Source organism: Mixophyes fleayi, chromosome 3 (genome assembly GCF_038048845.1).
Source record: "Mixophyes fleayi isolate aMixFle1 chromosome 3, aMixFle1.hap1, whole genome shotgun sequence".
Lineage (NCBI taxonomy): Eukaryota > Metazoa > Chordata > Amphibia > Anura > Limnodynastidae > Mixophyes > Mixophyes fleayi.
Window position 1 is genome coordinate 318,457,506 of NC_134404.1, and position 26,430 is coordinate 318,483,935.

Here is a 26,430-nt window from a genome sequence, read left to right on the forward strand (position 1 = left end):
AGAGAAGTTAAGCCATTTACTTTTGCAGTATCCCGTTCTTGTGTTGTTGTTCAACCTTTATTCCTTATTGTATACTTTGCCTAGAGTATACCAGCAGTTTATAAGTATGGTCACTTTTAGGATTTTAGAGTGGCCACAGAAAAACATCACGGTGGCTCTTCAAAAACACACAGGATGCTGGGGGAAGGAGGGGCAGACAGTCCTGTGATTGGGGGAGGAGAGGAGAGGAGCCAGCATTGGTTCAATTATAGCAAAAGTTTGCAACTAAGGTATGAAAGCGGGATTCTGGGAGGGAGAAGCGGCAGTACAGAGGAATCAAGTACACATCCGATCTACAAGGGTACAGGAAGTCTACCCTGTTGGTATCAATGAATAGTGGTCACCAAATGTGTCAAATCATTTTTTATATTTTAACTACAAATTTACAGGGGGAATTGCAAGGACACCCAAATCAGACTGCTTCAGACAGGCCGAGTAAGGCTGTGTACACACGACAGAATTATCCGAGCAATGTGTTTTCTACAACGATTGTACCAACGACTGATGTTTTGATCAGTCTGTCGATTCATGCGTGCACACTATACAGGGTTTAATGATTTTTGCACGATTCAGCGTCCTGGCTGTGTTTTTTGTGTCTGTCATAACCTGGGCTTAAAAAATTGTGATCTCTGTACACACTGAAGATATATATATGACTTCCCGGCAGCAATATACTAAGTAAATTTAAATAAAGCACATTATTCACATTTGATTGTCGTTTTGACACCACACCACATGGGAGACGTAGAGACATTGTAAACTTAAATACACACACCTAGAAAGGAGTCGCTGTTTGAGGAACTGATCGTGATTTTGTACACACTGCTGGATTGGAACGACGTTGGAACAAGATTTATAGTTCTGCTGAACAATCAAATGAAAGGACGATCAGTACTTTGTGTACACAGTAACGAGATATCGGCCCGAACCGTCGTTTATTGACACAATAGTCGGTTGAAAACACCATAGCGTGTACCCAGCCTTACAAGTGTAGAGAGGAGAGCGGCCGTGGAACCATTACAGCCATCACAGACACCAACAAAACCGGCGAACTGCGCCAGTTTCTCCTTCAACTCCATCCAAAACTAATCACCATTTAATTTGGCTAGAGTTCTTTTTTTAAAAAAGATCATCATGACCACGAAGATAAGAGCAATATAGCAAAAAATAAAGTTTGCTGCTTTAGAGACAAGAATACAAAATATATATTTTTTTCATTTGCAGTTGAGCATCAGTGAAAACAAGACGCACTTTGGGCTCCATCTGACCTGCGGGACTAACTGCATAAAATGTGCACCTTCTTCCTGAGCAATCATAATACTCTGTAAAACAGCCGCATCCCCCACTTTCTTCTCCTAAAAACATTTTTACATTGTCACAACTGAGCACAAAGGACCCATCATCATTACTGAACGCAGAGAGAACATCATACGCAGCGATACCGGGAATAAAAGCAGGTCTTATTTCTACAAATTAATGGCTGCCCAGTTTCCAGGTGAAAGCCACGCTCTGGGCAGACACTACCCAATTATAATGCAAGCTTTAAATATCACAATGCTCAGAACATGTCCTGTAGCAGACATTATGCTGGCATGAAAACAAATTAATGCTGCAGACCAGACTTGTTCAGCACAAATTGTCAGCAGTATCCGCTTTGCTTGAGAGCTAAATTTTTAATGACCTGTGCTGGAGAACTCACTACTTGCCTGAAATGTCGGCTTTTGAAGAGACAATATTTGTTCTCTAATCAGGCAGTAATGCAGGTTAAAGACTAGAATGTAAGAGTTTTTACTCTGTATACAAACCATCTTTAAAGCTTTCATGTACTGGGCGGCTCTCTGCTTGTACTGAAGCATCATTTCAGCCGAGAGGGGATTGGTGAACCCGTGGCCCCCTTTTGGTCCGTAACTTAATGAGGACATGAAGTAGTCCAGGTTGTTGCTGAAGAATGTCGCAATCTAAAGAGAAAATAAATTAAATAAGTCGAATTCTTCTGTAACTACAATTCTAGTCATTTTTACCATTATTTCTAAAATATTCAGCAGCTACACTGCTCAACAGCAACACACTCCTGTCAGTCTGGTCTTACCCTCCTGCATGAAGCATTAAGATACAATGTACCGTTCAGCGACACCCCAACATTCTATTGCGGACGTTAAAAAGTGGATTGAATTATATATCCAATCCCTATTTTGGAAAATTAAGCTACAACCCACACGTTATCATCTTCCTAACTCCCACCAGAGTCACCACCTCCCCACAAATCTCCCTCACCGTCAATAACACCACAATTTTCTGAGTCTCCCAAGCCCGCTGCCTTGGAGTCACTTGACTCCACCCTCTGCTTTATTCCTCACAAGCAGACTCACTCCCAGTCCTGTCACCTCCACCTTAGAGATATTGTCAGAATACACCTTTTTCTTACCCAGGATGCTACCAAAACTCTTAACCATTCTCTCAACATGATTGGACTACTGCAGCCGCCTCGTAGCTGGCATTCCCTACGCCCTTCTATACCTGCTTCAATTCACCTTAAATGTCACAACACCGATCTTCCTCATTCATCTCTACACATCTGCCACACAACTCTACAAATTCATACACTGGCTCCCTGTGTCTTCCAGAATCCAATTCAAATTACTCACGCTTATTTACAAAGCCCTCAACAACCACCCCTTCATATATCTCAAATATTCTCCCTCTTGCCCTCTTAGGTCTACCTCTGTCCTACGGCTCGCCTAGTCTCTATAACCAACCCTCTCTCCCACCTACAAGACTACTCCCGTGCCACTACCAACTTATGGAATTCCCTTCCATACCCGATCAGACTCTCCCACAGCCTTCAAGTGTTTAGACGCTCTCTGATAACCATCTCTTTATCAGAGCTTACCCTACTCCCACCAACACTACCCGCACAAAGCACCTTCAGCCAGACATTTTTTAGACATTCGTCTGTGTGGATTTGCTACAGGATGAAAATCTCAAATTGCAAAGCAGAGCATGTCAGTTATACTGCTGAAACCTAACTGTCCCTGTGGGCGAAATTAAAGATATGTAGCTTGTATGGAGTATTTCTCACAAGCTCTGGCTTTGTTATGCTTCCAGATAGAGAAGCACAACCCTCTCTTTCTGTAAAGAATAGAGAAGAGAGCATGCTGGACCAATTAAGCCAAGCATAAAACACATCAGATATTTCCGGTATATTATTTAGCTCACTAATACACAGGTTTTCATATATCGCAAAGTTAAAACCGGTTTAATTACTCTTTAAAATACCACTTAGTATAAGAAGTTATAACTACATGAGGAAAGCATTCAAAATAACTTGAGCAATATCACTACCTTGTTTGTTGCATTGGTTAGAGCAACGAGTGAAGACAAGATGCAATCATTTGTGGTTTTAAGTTTATCGGTGGCTGCTGGCAGCTCCTGTTCGAGTACAGCTTTATGACTATAGTGCTTGGAAAGCTCTGCAATGACATAAACAAGCACAAATGATCATAAACATCTAGGCTCTCTTGGGTAAAAAGCCCAAAGTTAAGCGCAGCTATGAGAAGTGATGAATATTATTCCACTGTGATTAGGCGATGGCTACACTATATAAAATCAGTTAGATACGCACAGAAGCCGACTAGAGCACATATGAACATTTAGATGGTATAACAGACAGTATACATTGCAGCCACGGATTTGGATTTTGTCCATGGTCTGACTATTAGATCTGGCATGATAGAAAACCAAATTGAAGTCACCGGCTGACCCTTGACTGGACAAGATATAAGTGTGGTCAATTGCCAATCCAATTAGATTTGATGAATACAATAGACATTATATTACCATGGCCCATTCAGACTGGGCAATGTGTGTAACCACATATGAATTATAGAACACCCCCTTATAAACCAAAGACAGTGCTTAATATGGTGACCCTTATCATAACCAAACTGACCTCCCAAACGGAATAAGCAGCTGAAAATAGGGATGTTTTGCTTTAATCTAAAGCTCAAAAATAAATGAAATATCACGCTAGAGACCAATCGTGAAGAGCTGATTATCCCCATAACTCAAGAGCTGATATTTGTGTATGCATTATAGATATTATAAATATTTATAGAAACATTGTATATTAAAAAAAAAAAAAAAAAAAAGTTTCAGCGCAAATGTACGGTGTACGATGGGGAAACGCAGCAGGGGAATGTGAAGTCTGCAGAGATCATGAGCTGATAGCTAGAAATACCGCCATGAATATGTTCTGTGTGCATCAGATTACAGACAGCACCGAGAGAATAAATGAATCATGATTGTTCCGTACATTACCTTTCAGAATATCATGAAGTCCGTGGAGAGCACCAGAAATCTGTGTCAGTATAGAGCCATAGTTGATTCTCAGCAAACCCTCTGGCTTTGTGCCTGGAGTAATTAGTTGAAAATAGATTATTAAAATGGGAATCAGGTCATTAATATTGCAGATAGACCCTGGAGAAATGCTGCATACTAATGCTGAAGTACTCAAGACGTTCTTGCTGTTCCAGCTGAACATCACTGACGGAGGTGGGAGAATGATCCCTAAACTTATTTACCTATACAGTATGTGTCTATATACATAGGCTGCAGTGGGGACACAAAATGAACACATAATAACATAAATCACGACCTCTGTTCTGTATAGAGACAAAATTATCAGCATTTTTTTAAAACTTACACTGTAAAGCTAAATTATATTTACATTTAAAAAGCCTACTTAGACATTCTGTTACTTCCCTTTTAAAGTACAAGAGTTCCCGCACTCACTGGGTAAGGCGAGGAGGGCAATGTACGTCTTCAGCTTCTCAAACAGAGCAGTCATTCTCCTCATGTCTCTGTGGAGTTCTAGATTCCGCTCCCTTAAAGCTGCTGTGCAAAGTGTAAACTCGGATTCCTCTTCCAAACTGGTGGTGGGAAAATCGAAATGGGAAAAGGGAAACAAGTGTATCATCAGAAGAGACTGCATCCAGTTTTACCAGCTTTTATTCCAGTTAAAGGGACCCCCTGCATTATCTTATAGTCACCACTAGTGGGAGCTGTAGCAACCCGAAAGGCCAAGTGTCGAGATCACTGTAGGTTTGCTATTCCTCCTGCATTCTATAGTGTGCACTAGCGGAGATTAAATGGACACATGGGAGGGACCCAACTAAGTGCTACAAGGCGGGACAGTGTCAGAGATGGAGCTGCCCTAAACTAGATACCTCCCACTAACATAACAATAAACAATGATTTTATAGTGTATAGAGACAAAACACATCCAATCATGACCATTATATATCTACATAATGACTCCCACAGAACAGCGGTTTTGTTTAAGTTAAACATATACACATAGATTAGAATTGCATGCAGTAAATGGCCACAATACTAGAAACACTTCAATGGGATATCCAGTCTGGTCTTATAATGTCTGAATAAGGTTTGCATATGCAGTAGATATGTAAAAGCGAGTGTTTGATCTTTCAGGTGGCCGGCGATTGGTTACATGCATCACAGTGCACTTAGAGATGTTATTAAGGGGACCCCTTTAAAGATGACACAGTGGTCCTCATTTAGGAAGCGTAATGGATGCACACTAGTGTTGCTAGATGGGCCAACTTACTCTGCTCTCAGTAACTAGTAGCGCACCGAGCCGCACGGAGAGAGACAGAAAACTCTGTAGCGGTGCAGTGTGCAAAAGAGTAAATGTTACATGGAAAGTGCAATCGCCCTTTATTGCCGCTCCTTTCACTATTTTCAACTTTCTCATTTCTCTCCTAAAACACAGCTTCACCCTCAAAGGTCTCACAACAGAGACAGCCCCGGGAATGAGAGCACCAGGTAAGATTTTCCAAGATAGAAATTTACTAACACTGCACTGGTGCAAAGTCTTCACTGAACGTCAGCGACCAAATCAGCAATAAATCTTTATAGGTCCAGTGCAAGTTAGACAATGAAAGCAAACATCTGATTGGTTACCATGGTATAATGCATTGTTAATAAGCCCTAGAGAGAAGTCGGGGAAAGGGAAAAAGAAACATGTCATAACTGTTCAAGCACAGAACCTGGAAGAGGAGGATGGAAGGAATAATGGACAGTGCTGCAGTAGGAGTGATGGAAGTTACACGCTTCTGTGCCTGTCTACCTCTCCACAGAGGTACCTCAAGCATTAACTAAGCTGGATAATACAGGCTGCACTAACACGGTTATATGCAGCAACATATCATGTGCTGCAGCGGGGCTTATAAAAGCTGGACTTACAGGGGACTGCGACAGTACAAAGGGACCAACATGCTGCTATTATCATCATCATTTATTTATATATATATATATATATATATATATATAATTTCCAGGGCTGATTATCCAATAGGCTGACTAGGCAGCAGCTGAGTGTACAAAGCTTCCTGGGGGCGCAAACTTGTGTCAGGGAGGGGTATAAACTGAATTTAATTTTCAAATATTAGAGACTAGTTCTCCAAAGTAAAAAGAAAAACATGAAAAAATGTAGTAAGGTTTTAATCTTGACGTATGCCTATGGTAAAGGCTGAAGGCAATGAGTCATCCTTGGGCGGGCGCTTGAGGATAAGCAAGTAGGAGAGACAAGGACAACGACAGGCGCAGACGTGATAGCCCCCTCCACTTACACTCTCAGCAGCGCTCAATCATGCCTCCGTTCTGCTGTATGGCTCTGATTTTTATGAAAACAAAATGAGTGACAAAGATTGCCCTGACCCTTTTTAAAAAGCCAAGTGGAGCTGATTTTAGAAAACACAGGAACATAAACATTGGTGGTGGTGTAGGAAGCCGGATTCTAAATCAAGGATGAGTAGGTCTCTACTCACTACGATATCTACCTGGCATGGTAGGCGAGGGGTGCTATATCTATCTATCCAACTCTATCTCTCTCTCTCTCTATATATATATATATATATATATATCTCTATATATCTCTATATATATATATATATATATATATATATATATATATATATATATATATATCTCTATATATATATATATATATATCTCTATATATCTCTATATATATATATATATATATATATATATATATATATATATATATATATATATATCTATATATATACACATACACATACAAGTTAACCCGTGCATGATACTCATGCATTCTAGTCAAATCAAGCTACTTAAGGTGTTAAAAAGGTTCTTGTCATGCATTTGGGGCTAGGCCAGGCCTCCTCAGGGGAAGAGCGTTACTTCCCAACGTAAGCGCCCTTTTTTAACGTGGTTTTGTCCACATGTCACCACCTCATCATTCATCTTCATCGCCACATCCTTAATCTCCATCGTCTTACTGTTCTAAAACCTTTCGATACACAACGTTTCTGCTAAACACCTTATCGCTGTGCTCAATCAGTCTTCCTTGAAGGGCAGTATTCATAACCTGCACTTTCACATCACTGCTTCTCCGTACTCGTGAAAATGCGACATACAATTGTCCATGACCAAACACAGGCTCTGGTAAATAAATACCCACACGGTCAAGAGTTTGAGCCCTCAACTGGTAAATTTAGCCTTTACTACCCCTCCCACGGGGGGGAAGGGGGGATGATGGAAGTTAACTGACTTCACCATTATAATATTTTTGTCAAATAATGTCAGTATACCAAATTTCAGGTCAATTGGGTGAGCCCTTTTTGAGAAAATAGTTTTTTACACACACACACACACACACTAACACACGCCGCTAGGCTTATATATATATATATATATATATATATATATATATATATACATATACACACACACACACACACACATACATACATACATACATACACACACTCCCAAACATATACATACATATAACAAAACGCAGCGCTGCCCCATTTGAGCTTACATAGTAAATCACCTAACACACATGTCCATTTTTGTCAAAAGACAAATAAGCTACCAGTATGTTTTTTGACTGTGGAAGGGAATCAGAACGCCTGAAGGAAACCTACGCAAACACAATCATACAAGCTGCATACAGAGAGTTCCCTGCCTGGAACCAGACCCATCACCTTAACACTGTGAGCCAGTACTTCTGACCACTGTGCCACTGTCACTACAGCTCAGAACCATTTAACAACTCATTGAACTACTAGCTCTACATTTTAATACAAACATTGTTTCAGATTTCTCACTGACTTTCCAGATAGTATTTTTTCAGATCTATTTCAATTTATTGTATACCACCTCTTTATGCTCGACATCAAATATTTCTCATTCCCCATTTGTCATAACCTTGCCAACATTTTGTAGTGCCAAGGATGCCGTTGGGCCTGTGCAGCTTGGGAATTTGCTCAATGTCAAAACGTACACGCGGCTGAATGATATTATTGAAAAGGTTTCTGTCAAAGGACAGCAGCAATATCTGAAGATGGTTTCATTCTTAGTCATAGCAACATTCCTCGGCAAGGAGGGGTTTGGTGTAAGACCATTGGGACCAACTATAATTACACTCTGTGCTGGGGGGCAACAGATACACTGGCTGGGAAGGACATGTTCACAATCACTGCCAAAAATATCCACAATTAGAAAGGCAAATGCAATTAGATATTAATGTACGTTAAATATAAATGCATACCTTTTTAACTGGTATGGAAGAATTTTTTGCAGATAAGACACATAGGATGCAAAGTGCTCAGAAAAAAACTGCAGCTTCCCCGCCGTTTCCTGGGAAGGAAAGTTGGAATTTGACATGTAAATCGAACAGAGATTTATTTGCAGCTGAGAAGCAGAAAAATAATGAGGTAGAAATATTACCAGGACAGTAACGGTGCCCTCGGTGATGCTTTCAAACAACAGGAGAATTCCTTCCTCTAGAGGACGGACGTAAGAGGCATTTTCATGAAGATAGTGCGAGAACTGCATGATGATAAACAGGGAGTTAGCGGATCTAAAGTGCAGCAATTACAGATTGCAGCGAGCTTAGCGGATACATCTCTGCCAATTAATAGCGTCTTCTCTCAACTACAGTACAAGAAGCAAATTGAAAATCGCACATCACGCTAATCCTTCAAAGGAATTACATTTTCGAAAAATAAATATTTGTTTGATCTGAAGTCTGTACAGCAGTGCGCACTAATTACAAAGTCTTCAATAGAAAAATGTACAATTTAGCATGTAAAAGAGATTAATGATGAAGTCTATACAATATTCTGGCCAAACGAACACACACACACGGGGATAAAATATTGTATTGTTGGCAAACACTGCCATCTACTGGTTAGTACACTGCAGCGCAATACATACCCTCATACATGGGGATTGCAATTTGAATTCTTGGTTGTTTCAGAATGCAAGAATTTTCATATACCTAGAGATGGGCGTTTCTTTCATTTGTTTATTAACCCCTGAAAGTGTGTTAAGAAACACTTACATTTGTATAAACTAAAGCACATGCCTAATCTCAGTTAATTTAAACCAAGAATTTTGTATGCCGTTACATTCTTTATCTAATCAAAATGAGTATTTTAAAATCTTTAACTATTGACTGAAACACCCCTTGAACTTGAAGTACACATGACGCATGTAGAACCTAGGATCTAGAGTATTACAAGGTTCTAAATTACAGATACAGCTCATGTGGACAGAATTAGAAAAATGTGATAGTCTAAAAAACACTGTTCTTGATTAAACAGTTGTATATCTGCCATTTAATGGTCACACATACAATTATATAATCTATACATTTATATTACGCCCTTGTGTACGGCACAAAACAGCTCAAACGAACTGTGCTCAGCAGTGTTTTATGGTCAGATAACTCTGCCCAGATGATATAATGGTCTTGGTGGAAAGCACAAAAGGAAGCCAGAAAGGTAATGTAATGTACCGCTAAGAGGTGTAAGGGACTATGTGAAACCTCACTGCACCCATCGTCTGCACTTGACATTTAGATAATGTAACCAGTGAACGGATGTATCTTAATCTTCATGTAATCTTATGTAATTTCCCACAAGTGGGTTATTGAAGGTCAGCACAACTCCAGATCTTAAAAGCTGGTACAAGGACAGATATTTTGGATATCCCTAATTAAGGCTGGGCACACACGACAGGGTTTTCAGCCGATTATGCCGTCAATCACACAATTATTGAGCGTTTGGGCAGATACTGCATTACTGTCTATGCTCCAACAATGAACGATTATCGTTCCAAAGCTCATCGTATCGTATCGCTTGATTTTTAAACCAGACTAAAAATGTCGTTCAACGATCAGGACCGTCTCGTCTCTCCCATTGGGCACAATGGGCAGGTGCCCGGGGGCCCTGCAGCCCAGGGGGCCCGTCAGAGGCAGTGCGAAAAAAAAATCCTCGCAGTGCATGTCGTGCGTGACGTCATCACACCTGCCTGACATCCATTGAGGAGCGCAGCACGGAGGAGGAGACCAGGGAGGGAGCCGGATTGCCAGCTGACGGCAAGGTAAGTATTTTCTTCTTTTTCAGGATTTTTTTTTTGCGCTGCCTCTGACGGGCCCCCTGGGCTGCAGGGCCCATATATATATATATATATATATTTAAAATCACTTTTTTTTTTACGATATATATATATATATATATATATATATATATATATATATATATATATATATATATATATATATATATATATATGCCCCGGTGCTGCTTTGCCCGGGGGCCCATAATGTTGTTAAGAGGGCCCTGTCAACGATGGAACAATGTCGTTCCAATCCTGCGGTGTGTATGCACTCCGGACTGGCAGTGTCCATAGATCTCTATGGATTGTGCAGAGTCTCTCTCTTTTCAGCCATGGTTACGACAGATGAAGAGCACAGATCTGAAGGTAAATCATGTAAAATGTCTATAGTGTGTACATAGGGAGAACATTTCTGCAGTGTGCACCCAGCCTAGGTATGGATTGGGTCAATCATGGAATCAGGATATTTGATAGTGATTAATAGCCAGTCCCTGTGCAGCACTGGGCTTCAGTTTGATCAGCTTACGATGGGTCACCAAGTTAGATAGGGTCACTTTGAGTATTGCACGGTGTTTGTGAGCTGTACCTTTTGATTTAACGGCGAGATGACATCAATGGCAGAATCTACAGGAAAGATCTGGACTCTTTGTTCTGTGTACGTGTGAAAGTTCAGGAGAGCGGTAACTAAGTCCTGGACAAAGGACAGGGCCTGGCTCACTAAATCCCGGGCTTTCAGCTGAAAAGGAATTAGAGGACTCATCAATACTTTCTGTTCATCAGCAAGAGAAAGGTGGCAGATATTCTACAGATTAACTATTTATAATGCAAATGTAATGAGTAGAATTTGTTTTTATACTCAGTAAAATACATCATATGGATTGCCAGTGACTTTTTTATTAAAGCACTTTTAAAAAGAAGACCCCAACTTACCTCCATTATTTGCACCTTATGTGCAAACTTCTTCTTCCTGACATCATGACAAACTCCCACTAAGAATCCTATCTACTCCGTCAGCGGCCCCGTCCTCGGCATCGTTCACCGGTTACTGGGAGGGGCTTGTACACAGATGGAGCACAATCATTGTAGATGAACGCAGCTATGGAGAGCGCGTTCCTCCCATTTAGGAATGGATCACGCCATCTGCCACAATTGTGTTCCATCTGTCCCAATCAGTCTATGTAATCCAGACACAATTTACACTAGAGCAGCTTCCTATCTGGGAATTGAATAGTAAAATAATTAAATGGGTTCAGATGAGGGGGCTTTATTAGAATATTTAGTTAGGTTAAGGGGAATGCTGCACTTAAATTAAAAATAGTAGAGTTAGCCATTAGCCAGAAACTACTGCTGGGCCCCACTGTAAATCGCTAAAAAGGGGTCCGATAAAACACAGACACTAATTGGTCAAAGCCGTCCTACTTTGTGAGGAGAGATGATATTAGTATATATTAGATAGAGATGATATTAGTATATATTAGATAGAGGTGATATTAGTATATATTATCTATATAATAAATAAAGATATTTTGGACTTGGATTTGTTCTTTACGCTATTTTGCAAGTACCAGACTCTGTGCCCACATACAGACATGCGGCAGCAGGCAGGCTGCTTTAACCCAATTCTCAGACACTGTTCTATAAATACCTGACATATAATAAAGGGGACTGCTTTTATTAGATTATTAGGACATAAAAAGTCACAAGTTCTGGGACCATATAAAATCTTTTATACCAGTTCTAAAAAAAATTGAGGTAATCAACAGCGTGAATTAAAATAGATTTATAAAACACAAGCTGTAACAGTAATACTAAGACAAAGTACTACCGTGAGGACACCACTAATAATAATGTATTAACCTTGTATCCGCTGATTAATATATAGAATAAAGGATATCCTTATAGTAACTATGTAGTAATTCTGTGACTAAAGTGGGCATCGCTCTCGGATCTGCCCGTGTGTGCTCGGCTTAACATATACAACTTTTCTCTGTCTGTAATTGACATCTAGGGCTAGATTTACTAAACTGCGGGTTTGAAAAAGTGGAGATGTTGCCTACAGCAACCAATCAGATTCTAGTTATCATTTATTTAGTACCTTCTACAAAATGACAGCTGGAATCTGATAGGTTGCTATAGGCAACAGCTCCACTTTTTTTAAACCCACAGTTTAGTAAATCTAGCCCCAAGTCTTCTCACATTGGAGTAACTTGTATTTCATGGCTAAGGACCCTATACATTCACAGAAAAAATTCTGCCTGCAAACATACAACTGGCATCAATATTTTAACATGACACAGGAGAAACTAATTTTTGTGCACCTCATAGTTCTGAATGAGAACCCATTTCACCACACGGATTAAAGAGAACCCATCACTAACATCCGATAGTATTTTATTTCTGTGAACACAGTGACTTGCACACTACAGGACTCATGTAGAGTTGGACCCATTTGTGCCGCAAACATGAGATGAACATGAAAAAGCGCATGTACATAGATATGCTCAGACAGATGCGTCCAGCTGTCCATCTGTAGCATACAGAACGCGGCAGGGTTACGTCAGGCGTAATAAGTGTATATATAAAAATCCCACGTAGAACAGAAAAAGCAAAACGCAGAGTTGGCGCAGAGATGCGGCTTGACAGCGCTCGTAGTAAATGCCAAGTCACATTAACCGATTTGTACACAATATTACAGCAGTATTAAGCGTCACATGCACGAGAGAGAATAATGTCTTCACAATGTTATTAATAAATTCCAAAGTTGAATTTTCAATATAAAATGAACTACAAAGTCAAATTAAATGAAATCCAAACATCTGTCGTTTTCTCCCTTTAAATGATGAAATAGGAATCTCCTTCTCTGCCACAGTCCACATGGAAATATCAAGTAATGAGCATAGACGGCCGTAACGTCATATAATACAGCAACTCACACTAATGAATAAATACGATCAGCCTGAGCAGTCACCTAATCGGATGCGGCTAGAAAGTGCCGATGAGCACCACCATCCTCACTGACCAGCACCACATGAGATACATCTCCTCACATGTGCCTATGCTGCCTCAGTCACCCTTACAGTATGCAGCCTATGTATGACCTCCGCTTTCCTCCTATGTTCTGCTTGTCCAAGAATAAGGAACCGTAAGTGTAAGATGTGACCAAGTCATAAAGGGGACGGTGCTTGCGCATTTTGGTACAGAAATACATACTTTTCGCAAAACATATGAAATGTCCAACTCTACATGAGCCTCTAACCTCATTTAGCAGGGAGAGAACATTTAATACAGTGGGATCTTTATGTGTTGTCTTCCCTAGGGGCCTGATTCATTAAGGATCTTAACTTAAGAAACTTCTTATTTAAGTCTCCTGGTCAAAACCATGTTACAATGCAAGGGGTGCAAATTAGTATTCTGTTTTGCACATAAGTTAAATACTGACTGTTTTTTCATGTAACACACAAATACTTGATAGCTTATTTGTACACTGAAGTTTAAAGTTGATATTTGTGTGCTACATGAAAAAACAGTCAGTATTTAACTTATGTGCAAAACAGAATACTAATTTGCACCCCTTGCATTGTAACATGGTTCTGTCCGGGAGACTTAAATAAGAAATTTCTTAAGTTAAGATCCTTAATGAATCAGCCCCTAGGTCTCCACCAGACCTTGTAGTAAGAGCTGAGAAGTATGGAGAAAGCTGTCCCGAAAGCTCTCTAGGCCGACAGCTGAACTCTTCTGCCTCTAGTGATCAGACTGTACCATGCTCACTCCATGGCCGGATACAGCTCACAGCTCTGGGGTGAGGTCTGTACAAAGCCAGCCCAGGAGAGAGCAAAGGGTATAAAGCGCTCGCTGTATAAAATGCTCTTTCCCAGGTGAATGAGGTCACGGACAACACAACAACAAAACATGGTACTCGATTCCAGGGAACAGACGTCTTTTATTGGCTCTATTAATGCAAAACTGGTCGATCTAAAATGAATAAGATAATAACAAAATAAAATAGTGCAAACCTGATGTCTTCTGTTATGTAAGGGTACATTCAGGGCATTGAAATCACTAGTTCCTAATAAAGAAGAGAAATGGTATTTGTACATTGTTCTTGCAGGAATGTACAGATATTAGCAATGAGATACATTGTATTTAAAAACAAGGTCAATCACTAAACACCAGAATAGATGTTAAACAGGGCAGAATGTGTTAGATAATAATAAAAGACACTGCGGCTTAAGAATAGTGCTGAAAGTCGCCTGTAACATTGAAACTCTCGCTATAATAGAACTAAGAATGCATTCTACAAGGTATAATATTATCAGACAAAGAAAGTTAAATAAACCTTTTCTATAGGTGTAATTTGTTAGTTCCCCAATCTCTGAAAAGAACACGGGTGGTGTGAGAGAAAGAAGGCCTACAGAAAGACCTTGCGGAATGTAAATGGTCTGCATCTCTGATGTATCAATATGTTACAGAGCTACGGCACACAGACACTACAGTCAGGTGGTTCATTCAAAAATTATTAAAAAAAAATATATACAATTCAACTCTAAAGCTACTGGTATCAATTTCTATTCACCTGGGGGTAAATGTATCAAGCTGAGAGTTTTCCGGCGGGTTGGAAAAGCCAATCAGATTCTAGCTATCATTTATTTAGTACATTCTACAAAATGACAGCTAGAATCTGATTGGTTGCTATAGGCAACATCTCCACTTTTCAAACCCGCCGGAAAACGCTCAGCTTGATACATTTACCCCCATGTCTCATTTACGAAGCACAGAGCAAAATCCTTCTTGGGGACTCCACATGCCCGTTTGTGCTGGTGCCCATAAATTGGTCATCGATTTACTGACCAAAGTGGTGGCATTTGCAAATAAGCACCGGCAAATAGGAGGAGCGGAACAAGGACGTTCCTCAGTTTTTTCCACCTCCCCAAAAACCTCGGTGCACTTAGTTTGCAGATGTGTCTCCAAAGAACGGACAGTAAGTGCGCACATTGGATGCACTGGGTGGAGCATCTAGACAGTTCACTGCAAAACCACAATTCTCTGCGGGGCCCATCTGGTGTACCTGGTATGGGAGGGCCACTGTTTGACAAATGTTTTATACAGCAGCAATTATAAAACAGTGATATATGGAGGAAGAAAATAAACTAAGTGGAAGCAAAGCAATAAAAATTATACATCATTTTGTAAAAAACATTACAATATTTAATTAAATATTATTTTACAGCCTGTTTAAAGACTCATATTTTCAGGTTACCAAGGGCTACAGGCAGTATTGTATTTTGGTAGAAAATTGCTGCAACTAGTAAATGCAAATGTGTTCATGCAATAGTGATCCTGCCTGCGTTTTGGGAATTCTCAATCCTTTCAGCATCTTTAGTCACACTATTCTGCAGGCTACAGTGCCTGGACAATCTGTAATCCAACCTATCCTGCAGGGTGAAGTGGGAGAACCTGATTGGATAAGCAGTGCGGAATCCTTCAGGTCTTACTTGAACAAACAGGATTCCTATTAAAATATAACAGGAAAATGTTCTGGAAACCTCAAGTGAGTTTAGTAAACAGATACTTCATTGCAATCATTGGATACTTTGCAAAACAGAATGATCTAGAGCAGCGTTTCTTAAACCTGGTCCCCACTACCCCTAACAGTGCATGTTTTCCATATGTCCTTGCTTTAGCACAGGTGTATTCATTACTGACCGACACATTGTAACAGATCAACAGGTGGTATTATTATTTCCCTCGTCACCTGGAAAACCTGCACTATTAGGGGTCCTGAGGACTGGGTTTGAGAAGCACTGGTCTAGAGAGTACATGGTTATAGACTGACATGTCTACTTCTCCCTTTCATTCTGTTTGACACATGCCAAAAAAAAAAAAAAAAGGCTCACAAAACCATAACTGCAAGCCAACCAATTTGAAAAGACATTCAGCTATGTATATATAAAGTAACAACTAAATGTATAGTTCTGCTTCAGAATGCTAAGTGATCAGGCAATCGCAAAGTTCCATTCTATACCACAACAAACAGAAAAAGACAATGCTTGTTTTGATTAATTAACTTTAGGATTAACTACTAAGGCTAGGTACACACTGAATAATTTTCCGACTGACGAGTTGTCTCAAAATTTTGAACCTACGACTGAAAGTCCGATATGTCTGATTCATGCATACACACCGATATCATTTACCTTCAGATCTGTGCTCTTCAACTGGTCCTCTAGTCTTCAGAGAATGACAGCACAATAGTCAGTCCTTCATTATTGTCACAATGATTAAAACCGCCTTGTTATAGCTATCCACATGTCCTAATGAATTTCGTTAGAATGTTTTGTTTCAGAGTCACAGAAGCTGTCTCAGAACGAACAAATTAATTATTCCTTCTACAGCACTCTCTATATTTATTCACTGGGACATTCATCGCTAAAATCGGCTGAAAAGAGACCGACTCTGTAAACTCTATGGAGATCGTGAGCATGAGTGCGTACACACTGCATGATCGGTCGGTTATATTAACCAGTACGACCAACCAAATGAAATGATGATCGGTACTTTGGGGCGACTTTAGATCATCGTGTCACTAGACACACTCACACGATATCTGACCAAACGGTCGAAAGTCGGCTGATTGGAGGTTTTCGTACAATCATCTGGCCAGTGTGTACGTAGCCTAAGAATTAAATGCTAAATCCAATATTTCTTTACAATATAACTCCACCCTAAGGAAAAAATATCAAAATCACTGCTGCTACATCTAAATATCCCAATCAAGACCATCCAATAACCAAGTAAACAATGAATTGCATAGTGCGTGTATAATAGGGGATAATGGTAAAAAATTACAACAAAGTTTCATTACATGTTTTTGTCTTTTCATGGTGTCCACCACAGTTACCATCATTGTGGTGGTCCCTCCCTGGAGGACTCTATTCATCTGAACTGTAGACTGTTGAAAATAAACCTCCACAAAAGGGTCCAGATATGGAAGAAGGTCATTGTTGCGTCTTTGTAGTACCCCTTGCTGTATCATCACACAGCTCCAGGCCAACGGGTTCCAAAGTCGCAGAACCAATAGTTATTGCACTGGGACTTCATAATCTAACGGCATTTGTGGCCTGACGCAATGTGATGCAACAGCGTCCAACTCACAAACTGGGTGCTCCTATGTAGAGGTTTGATGCCACCAGGTGCCCCAACAGTGCAGGGACATGGAGCGGTGCATCACTTTTTAAAGATATTGCTATAAAGTGAAGTTATCCTTTAAGATGAGGTGTAGTAGCCCACAAGCGACACCGGTCTACCTAACTGCAGTGGGCAGTGTAGTAAGACAAAATCAATGCATTTGTCATTTTTTAGAAGACCATGTGGTACTAGGGGTTTACTTTCAACTAGCAAATGAGACCCTAATAAACTGCTCTGTAAGCCATTAATCACCATCACATTCTGCAGTAAAATAAATACTATACAGCTTACAAGGGACAATCCATGCCTCAATTCCTGCATGTAGCTCGTGGTCTCAGTGTGGCCAGCTGTCCTGCAGCTTCCCTTGAGAGGTACATATGACAACTGTTCCTAAAGAGGGAAAGGACCCAGAGGGGTCCATCTACCAACCTATTTCTTAACTGAATGTTGACCTTAAATAAGACACAAAGGTCTTAGCAACTGTGCACAGATTCCTGCTGATGTTGCACATTAGATACATTATAGATGAATGATTAATCTTCCAGCAATAGCTCCACGTTCACCAGGCAGAAGAGAAACCTTCCCTCCAGTATCTACAACGACCAGGCTGGTCTTGTGTCTCAGAGAGCAGAGGAGATCAATTCTGCTAAAGCACTTGATGCTTTCTATTCTCCAGATACAGAAAAAAACATTAATAAAATGTGTATTATCCACTCTAGGATTAGGCCCCCATATCTTCTAACTGCCTAATGGCAGAGTAGGGCTAAAGGGCTCGTTTCAAAGTGCATATTAAGAATGAAGTTAGACAGGGCTGCCTCCGCTGCCCTTAAGTTTTATCTTATAGTGCTTCAGGCTCAAGAAAAACAATAGCAACATAGAAAGGGAAGCAACTTGTGTCCTAGATTAGTAGTAAAACAGGTAGGTAACTACTCACTAGGAGGCACTGAACAACTGGCAGATTAAACATGTTGCCTGCTCTAGCTTGTGCTAAGACGTAAAGGGACCTTAGGGACGGATAGTGGAATAGCCTCCCATCAGAGGTGGTAGAGGCTAATACAGTAGAGCAATTTAAACATGCTTGAGATAGACATAAAAGATATTCCTACAAAAATTAAAGGATCAAATATCATCATCTATTTAATTATATAGCGCCACTAACGCTGTTCAGAGAACTCATTCACATCAGTCCCTGCCCCATTGGAGCTTACAATCTAAATCCCCTAACGTACACACACAGACCAAGAGAGACTAAGTGCAATTTTGATAGCAGCCAATTAACCTACCAGTATGTTTTTGGAGTGTGGAAGAAAACCGGAGCACCCGGAGGAAACCCACGCAAACACAGGGAGAACATACAAACTCCACACAGATAAGGTCATGGTCGGGAATTGAACTTATGACCCCAGTGCTGAGAGGCAGAAGTGCTAACCACTAAACCACCGTGCTGCCCAAATAGGGTTTGAGGTTACCATAGGTTAAAAATTGGGCAGACTAGATGGGCCAAGCGGTTCTTATCTCCCGTCACATTCTATGTTTCTATGCCCACTGGTACAATTTCCTTTTCATAGGTTAGGAATATTTGTGCACAACAATACCCAAGGACCCATGGCTGATCTTACTGCTGAGATCCTCTCACGCGCCATCTGCTGAACGCAGCAAAATCACTAAACCCCAAACAGCGGAAGTCCCGAGTTATTCCTCCACTTGCAGCATGGCTTTCAGAAGTAAATCTTACAATGCAAATGGAGGATATTTACTTTATGAACAGACATGCGTATACTAAACTCATAGGCATTCAGCACCTGGATCAGATTTAAATCCTTCATGGATTCCAAAGATCTTGCGACAACAGTAAAGGGTCAATTATGCCAAAGTTTCCATAATACATGGCCTTTATGCCCTGTTCACTGAGAACAGAGGACACACTCATATACTCGCTCTTCCAGTTATTTTATCAATGAACACAAATTTTGTAACATCACATTCCAAAGGAAATCTGACATTGAACTGGCTGAACTCATGGTATCAATCTTGGTGTAACCTTATGATATCAACTTAAAATAGCATATATTTTAATTTACCAGCTTTTAATTTAAAGCAATATCTTGTGTTCACACTTGTATTCACATGTGCTTTACACCAAAACCTGTATAACAAAACAACTAAAAACTTTAGCAGGGGATTTTGGCAAGGGGTACAAGTATGAATGTCAGTACAATGAGTCCTTTGTCTTTGCCGTGTTGCCTGGGCTCCTTTCCTTGGCTGACATAGATGGGTTACCAGAAGATGCAATCACTAGACTGTTTTCACACGTCGATTTACATTTTTTTATTATTATTTATTTTATGCCTCTCTTTTTTTTTATTTTTCTACTTATTTCTTCATATGGAAAATCAGTCAACCTCGTCAGTCACACACAACCATCACACGTTAGTAAATGTGCGTCTTGCAGTATTATCTATGGTTGTCATATTGCTCTGATTTATTTCATTTGCAGAGACATTTTCACGTTAATGGAAATAGTCACCTGCACGGACTTACTGCTGTTTTGACAAACAGAAGAACTGAGAAATGAAAGCATCGCCTGTGCTCCGTAGAAGTGCACATGAAATATAAATTGTGGGAGAGGCGAGACGGAGAGATACTGATTATTTGGCCTCCTGAATTATTTATTTGCCATTTCTTCTGCCAACGCTCCTTTGACCGCCTCAATCTCAGAATGGGATCAACCTTCTGTTACGTGTCGGGCCTGTCGGATTTTAAAGGGTTAACCATATAATCAGCACAGTGGAAAAATGCTGTATTAAGCAATGAGTCATGCACTTCTCATATAGTGCTGAACGGGAGATGTACTAGAAAGACAAGTGCATAAATTATTCAACCATTATTACTATTTTTTTTTTTAAAGAAAGTAAAGCCTCCTAGCCAAGAAGTGGATTAATGGTTTGTTATTCTCTAACTTCTGTCCTTGTAGACCTTATGCAAGTTAAGTTATAAATTGTTAATTATTTTTTACTTCCATTGACATATGAGAGAAACAGAATATACATATCATTATATATACATTCTCAAAAGGAGACACGTTTCTCTAATTATCCTGTTCTAGTGCCAAATTCCCTTTGCTGTATCCATCTATTAAATCCCACATTGCTGCTAGTAGTTTATAGTTCATTACATGAGAAAGTTTTGCAAGATATACATCACATTGCTGAAAATTGCCCGTTTCTTGAATACTTTTGGGAGCGATGATCAAAAGCAATTAATGCAAAAGTTCTGTTTACTCCTCTTAACTTGAACAAGGCACCTAAAAAGGTTTTTCACCTTGGTGTGGGAAGAAATGACAACTGTCACCTGATTGGATATCAGCCATCCAATCAGATGCTAGATGTCACTACGGCTTCAATGTCTGATCTTTCACTCTCCTGTTACGTTCACATTGAAGACCAGAACAGGTTCCTAGTCATAGAAAGCAATTTGGGGGCAGATAAGAACCACTTGGCCCATCTAATATGCCCATTTTTTAACCTATCATAACCTCAAGCCCTATTTGATCCTTAGTGCTTTGTAAGGATATTCTTATGTCTATCCCAAGCATGTTTATATTGCTCTACTCTATTAGCCTCTACCACCTCTGATGGGAGGCTATTCCATGTATCCACTACCCTTTAAGCTAAGTAATTTTTCCTCAAATTTCCTCTGAACCTACTTCCCTCCAGTGTCAGTACATGTCCACGTGTTCTGATACTTCTCTTCCTTTGAAGAATGTTTCCCTCCTGTACCTTGTTAAAACCCTAAATATATTTGAAAGTTTCTACCATGTCCCCTTTTCCCTTCTCTGCTCTAAGGTATACGTATTAAGATCTTTTAATCTCTCCGGTAAGTTTTGTGCTGTAGGCCATGCACCATTTAGTTGCCCTTCTTTGTAGTCTCTAGTGTCCTTATATCCTTCTGGAGATATGGCCTCCAGTAATGTGACCTTACTATAGCAAATGAGCAAATGGTGAGAAACACAGAACCACGATATTCACAGATTTATTAGCGATAGGTAAGGGACAGTCGTGTATCCAGGTAACAGATCTGCCTACACAATTACATCACAGATTAACATACAGGACAAGAGATGAGCATGAAAAGAGCTGTACGTACCATCACAGTCATAAGGATTCATTTACTAAACTCTCTACAGATCTGCAGAACATAACACTCTTCCAATGACTCCATATGTACAATAATATATTTTGCAGAGCAACCCACACTGTCCAACATGAGAAAGCTTCATAAATGAATTTGTAGTCTTTAATAGAGAAGATGTTCAGGATGTAAACACTGCTTCCTCTTCCTTCCATTGTGTTTTGCTTGTATATATGTATATATGTAATATATATATATATATATATATATATATATATATATACATACATACATACATACATACACATACACTGACATACAGATAAATCATGCACGATAGGCATCTCTTATATTTGCAAAATACATTACACATAACAATATGTGGGGAAATCCAAGTTAATGCAGTTTATCCAATGTAAATATACACTCTTCATTCACATACCCGCATCTTACTTAATTTATTACAAGTCATATAAGTCTAGAATAAATGAATTTAAAATCAGCTGTAAATCTTTGAAACATGACTTGGGATTTATATTGAAGTGTTATTGTATCTTGTGAACACTGCAGCTATACTTACTTGTGTCATTGAAAGGTACTTTCTCACTGATGACACCCAGAGACTCCTCCAGTCTGCTGCTCAGGTCTACATGAAGAGTCTTCAGCTGACTTTGGCTGAGGAGGTAATAATATGTAATAATATGTAATAATAGAAAGAAAAAAACCTGATATATGTCTTCTAGGCTTACATTTCTGAATCACACAGTCTTGGAGTGTTGAATGCCGGCCAAATGGAGACAAGATGTGTGTGTGCCGGTCCAATCTGACTCTACAAGGGGCTTGTTACTGCCTCCTTATTCTGATAGCAGATAGGGGTTACCTGGCAATGTTGATTGTCCTATTATGCCAATTAATCCCAAAGCAACTGGCCATAGATTAAGAGTTGGGGCTCCAATCCCCGCCGCCTCTTTTCTACCTTCAACTCGCTACTCTCTCCCCCCCCCCCTCTGTCCCGCCTGCCCTCTCTGCTTCTGACTTCGCCACCTTTTTCTCTTCCAAAATTGAGGCCATCAGACTGAACATCTCCTCTTCCCCTTCTCCAGCCACCCTCATTGCTTCTTCTCCCTCCAACAACCAACTTTGGTGCTCCTTTTGCCCCACAACAGGCGAAGAAGTCTGCTCTCTTATTCGTTCCTCCCTACCCTCTACCTGTCCTCTCGACCCCATCCCCTCTCACCTCCTTCGCGCTCTCTCCCCCACTGCCTGTTCTTATCTCGCACACCTATTCAACTTATCACTCTCCTCTGGTGTAGTCCCCTCCTCTTTTAAACACGCTCTTATCTCTCCTATCCTCAAAAAACCCAATCTTGACCCCTCCTCTCTTGCTAACTATCGCCCTATCTCACTACTCCCCTATGCCTTCAAATTACTTGAGCGGATTGTCTGCAGCCGCCTCGCCAAACACCTCTCTGACCATTCCCTCCTCGACCCTCTCCAATCCGGCTACCGTCCCCAACACTCCACCAAAACTGCCCTGGCCAAGGTTACTAATGACCTCCTATTGGCCAAGTCCAAGGGTCACTTCTCCCTACTCATCCTCCTCGACCTCTCCGCAGCCTTTGACACCGTGGACCACCCCCTCCTGCTGCAAACTCTTCTCTCTCTCGGTCTCTCTGGTTCTGTCCATGCCTAGTTCACCTCATACCTCGCCAACCGCTCCTTCTCTGTATCCACGTCTGGGTCTTCCCCCCCCCCACCCTCTCCCTGTAGGAGTCCCGCAAGGCTCTGTTCTCGGCCCATTACTTTTCTCGCTCTATACCTCCTCCCTTGGTGCTCTCATCTCCTCCTTCGGTCTTCAGTATCACCTTTATGCTGATGACATTCAGCTCTACATCTCTTCTCCTGATCTTTCTTCCACCCTACTCTCTCGGGTATCTGACTGCCTCTCCGCCATCTCCTCCTGGATGTCTGCTCGCTTTCTCAAAATTAATATCTCTAAAACGGAACTTATTGTCTTTCCTCCACCCAGACTCCCATCCCACCATGACCTCTCTATTGTCGTCAATAATACCACCATCTCCTCTGTCACCCAACTGCGCTGCCTGGGTGTCACCCTCGACTCCTCTCTCTCTTTTGCTCCCCACAACCATTCCCTTGCCCAAACCTGTCGCTTCCAACTACACAACATCGCCCGCATCCGTCCCTTTCTCTCACAGGACGCCGCCAAAACTATCATCCAAGCACTCATCATCTCCGGCCTCGATTATTGTAACCTCCTCCTCACTGGCCTCCCCCAATCCCGTCTCTCCCCCTCCGCTCTATACTCAATGCGGCCGCTAGACTCATCTTCCTCTCACGCCACTCCTCCTCGGCCTCCCCACTCTGCCTCTCCTTACATTGGCTTCCCTTCCCCTATAGAATCTTTTTCAAGCTCCTCACCACCACTTACAAGGCTCTCTCCCACTCTACCGCCCCCTACATCTCTAACCTCCTCTCCATTCACACTCCTGCCCGCTCCCTGCGCTCAGCCAATAATCGCCGCCTCTCCTCCACTCTCATCACCTCTTCCCACTCCAGAATCCAGGACTTTTCCCGGGCAGCCCCCCTTCACTGAAATGACCTCCCTCGCTCCATCCGCCTCTCTCCTACTCTGTGCTCCTTCAAACGTGCACTGAAAACTCACCTCTTCCGTAAAGCCTATCAACCATCTACTTAACCACCTCACCTCCTCCACTCGCTTTTCCTTCTCTCCCTTTGCCTCTTCTAGCTCTACTCGTGCCTGTTCTGTCTAACCTCCCTTAGGATGTAAGCTCACATGAGCAGGGCCGTCTTCCCTCCTGTCTCCTCACCTGTTCTTCTACTCCATGCTTATTGTATTAGCCTGTGTGGAGCTTCTGAAGTATTGGTATTTTTGTTTATTGTTCTGTACTGTTTCACCCTGTATAGTCCACTGTTTGTACTGTGTACGGCGCTACGGATACTTTGTGGCGCCTAACAAATAAATGATAATAATAATAATAATAATAATAATAATAATAATAAATAAAACTAGGGTCCACGACATTGGAAGATTATCCAAAATATCTTATTTTCTATACTTTTGTCAGAAATCAATGAAAAAAACATACAAGCTGCCTTGATTAAATATTAACACTCCTAGGAAAAAGCCATCATAATATTTCATTGCTGCTAGTAAGTTTATGTTAGGGTAATATAGACATTACCCAGTTTATTCAGTTACGTATGACACATAAATCAGTACCCAGAGAAATTGTGCGTCAGAATCGCCAGGGTAATGAGTTGTTTATGGCGGAAGTTTCATCAGTGAGCTTGTATGGCTGCTCTGTAAACCATTATTTTCATCTGCTGCATTGTGGGGCATTTATAAGCCACTACTCTTTATATGGGACAAGTAATGTTCTTTTATGGTGTTGCATTAACATGTTATCTTCACAGAGAAGTCAGCAGGTTTGAGGCAATACTCATGTGTGAGCTGAAAGCCTTTATCGTCATGGATACTGGTTCAGCTCGCAAAATAGCTCTTTTCCGTGTGTATAAGGGACATTTACTTCTGGCTAAATAAAGCAAGATCGGTATGATGTTCGAGAGACGTTTTGCTCAAATGCTTTTCCTTGTTAAAGCAAAGCAACAATCTATCGTTTCCAGGTTCATTTGTTACAGGGCACACCATTCAATTGTAGTAAATGGAACATCCTCCATTTACATCAGATGTCACATCCACATATACATTGACAGTAAGCTGTGCAGAATGAATAAATGTCTTTACTGTACAGAAACAAATTATGCTAAAAAGAACATGATAATCACTACTTATATGGATATATACAGAGCTTAATTATGCATTATACAGAAATGATATATCCATAGAACACACATTTATTAAGTACTACCACAATACCCACGTGAGCTTGGTTCTACAGTACTAATGACCACATGCATTGCAACACAGAAACACTCACCAGTCTTCTGATCGCAGTCTGCAGTCCTTGGCCTCTTTCTCCAGAGCTTGAGCTTTTACCTGAGGAATACACCAGATAGGTTAGATGTCTGCATATCCATAACTTACAACCTCCAGCAAAGTAATACATCTCAGGGTGCAATGTTCTTCAAAGGCAAAGTTGTAATCTCAACAACTGCAGAATGAATGATGAAAGTGTGTGTGGCTTATGTGCTGCGGACAGACAACATCAATGCAATGACAAATTTAAAGAGCGATTCCCTGATTTCTTTGCACCTTGGAAATAGCACAAATGTGCTGTGACCCAGATTAGCGAAGTTGAAATGATTTGTCGCTAACAAGTGTACCACATTTATGCAACTTGTGTCATATTTTTAAATTAGTGTTAACGCACCTTAAACAAGGTGAGGGAATCACAAAGCCCATGCAAAGAGTGCGCTGGACAGGAAGCTTTCAATAGATCAAGAATATTTAATGGGAAGTACAGCTAATATGTAAAACTATATACTAGATATGCAATTGTGATTGGAGCATTTAAAACCAGCTGCTTCCCACCACATCGGGCAATATTTCCCAGTTGAAGAGGAAAGCAAGTGTACCAAAGCAACGAGTTTTAACGCTCCAGT

At 40.7% G+C, this 26,430-nt stretch overlaps 1 protein-coding gene across 1 annotated transcript in view; it reads right to left on the reverse strand.

Moving 5' to 3' along the window:
• The window catches only part of PPP1R21 (protein phosphatase 1 regulatory subunit 21), a 53,504-nt gene that overhangs the window by 14,109 nt on the left and 12,965 nt on the right, over positions 1–26,430 (reverse strand). The window contains exons 6-15 of the mRNA XM_075204103.1: positions 25,806–25,864; positions 22,406–22,500; positions 14,523–14,575; positions 11,096–11,245; positions 8,836–8,937; positions 8,657–8,745; positions 4,831–4,967; positions 4,357–4,449; positions 3,382–3,509; positions 1,845–1,997 (exon numbers count right to left, since the gene is read on the reverse strand). Coding sequence (XP_075060204.1) covers positions 1,845–1,997; positions 3,382–3,509; positions 4,357–4,449; positions 4,831–4,967; positions 8,657–8,745; positions 8,836–8,937; positions 11,096–11,245; positions 14,523–14,575; positions 22,406–22,500; positions 25,806–25,864 — 1,059 coding nt within the window. The remainder of the gene's footprint in view (positions 1–1,844; positions 1,998–3,381; positions 3,510–4,356; positions 4,450–4,830; positions 4,968–8,656; positions 8,746–8,835; positions 8,938–11,095; positions 11,246–14,522; positions 14,576–22,405; positions 22,501–25,805; positions 25,865–26,430) is intronic.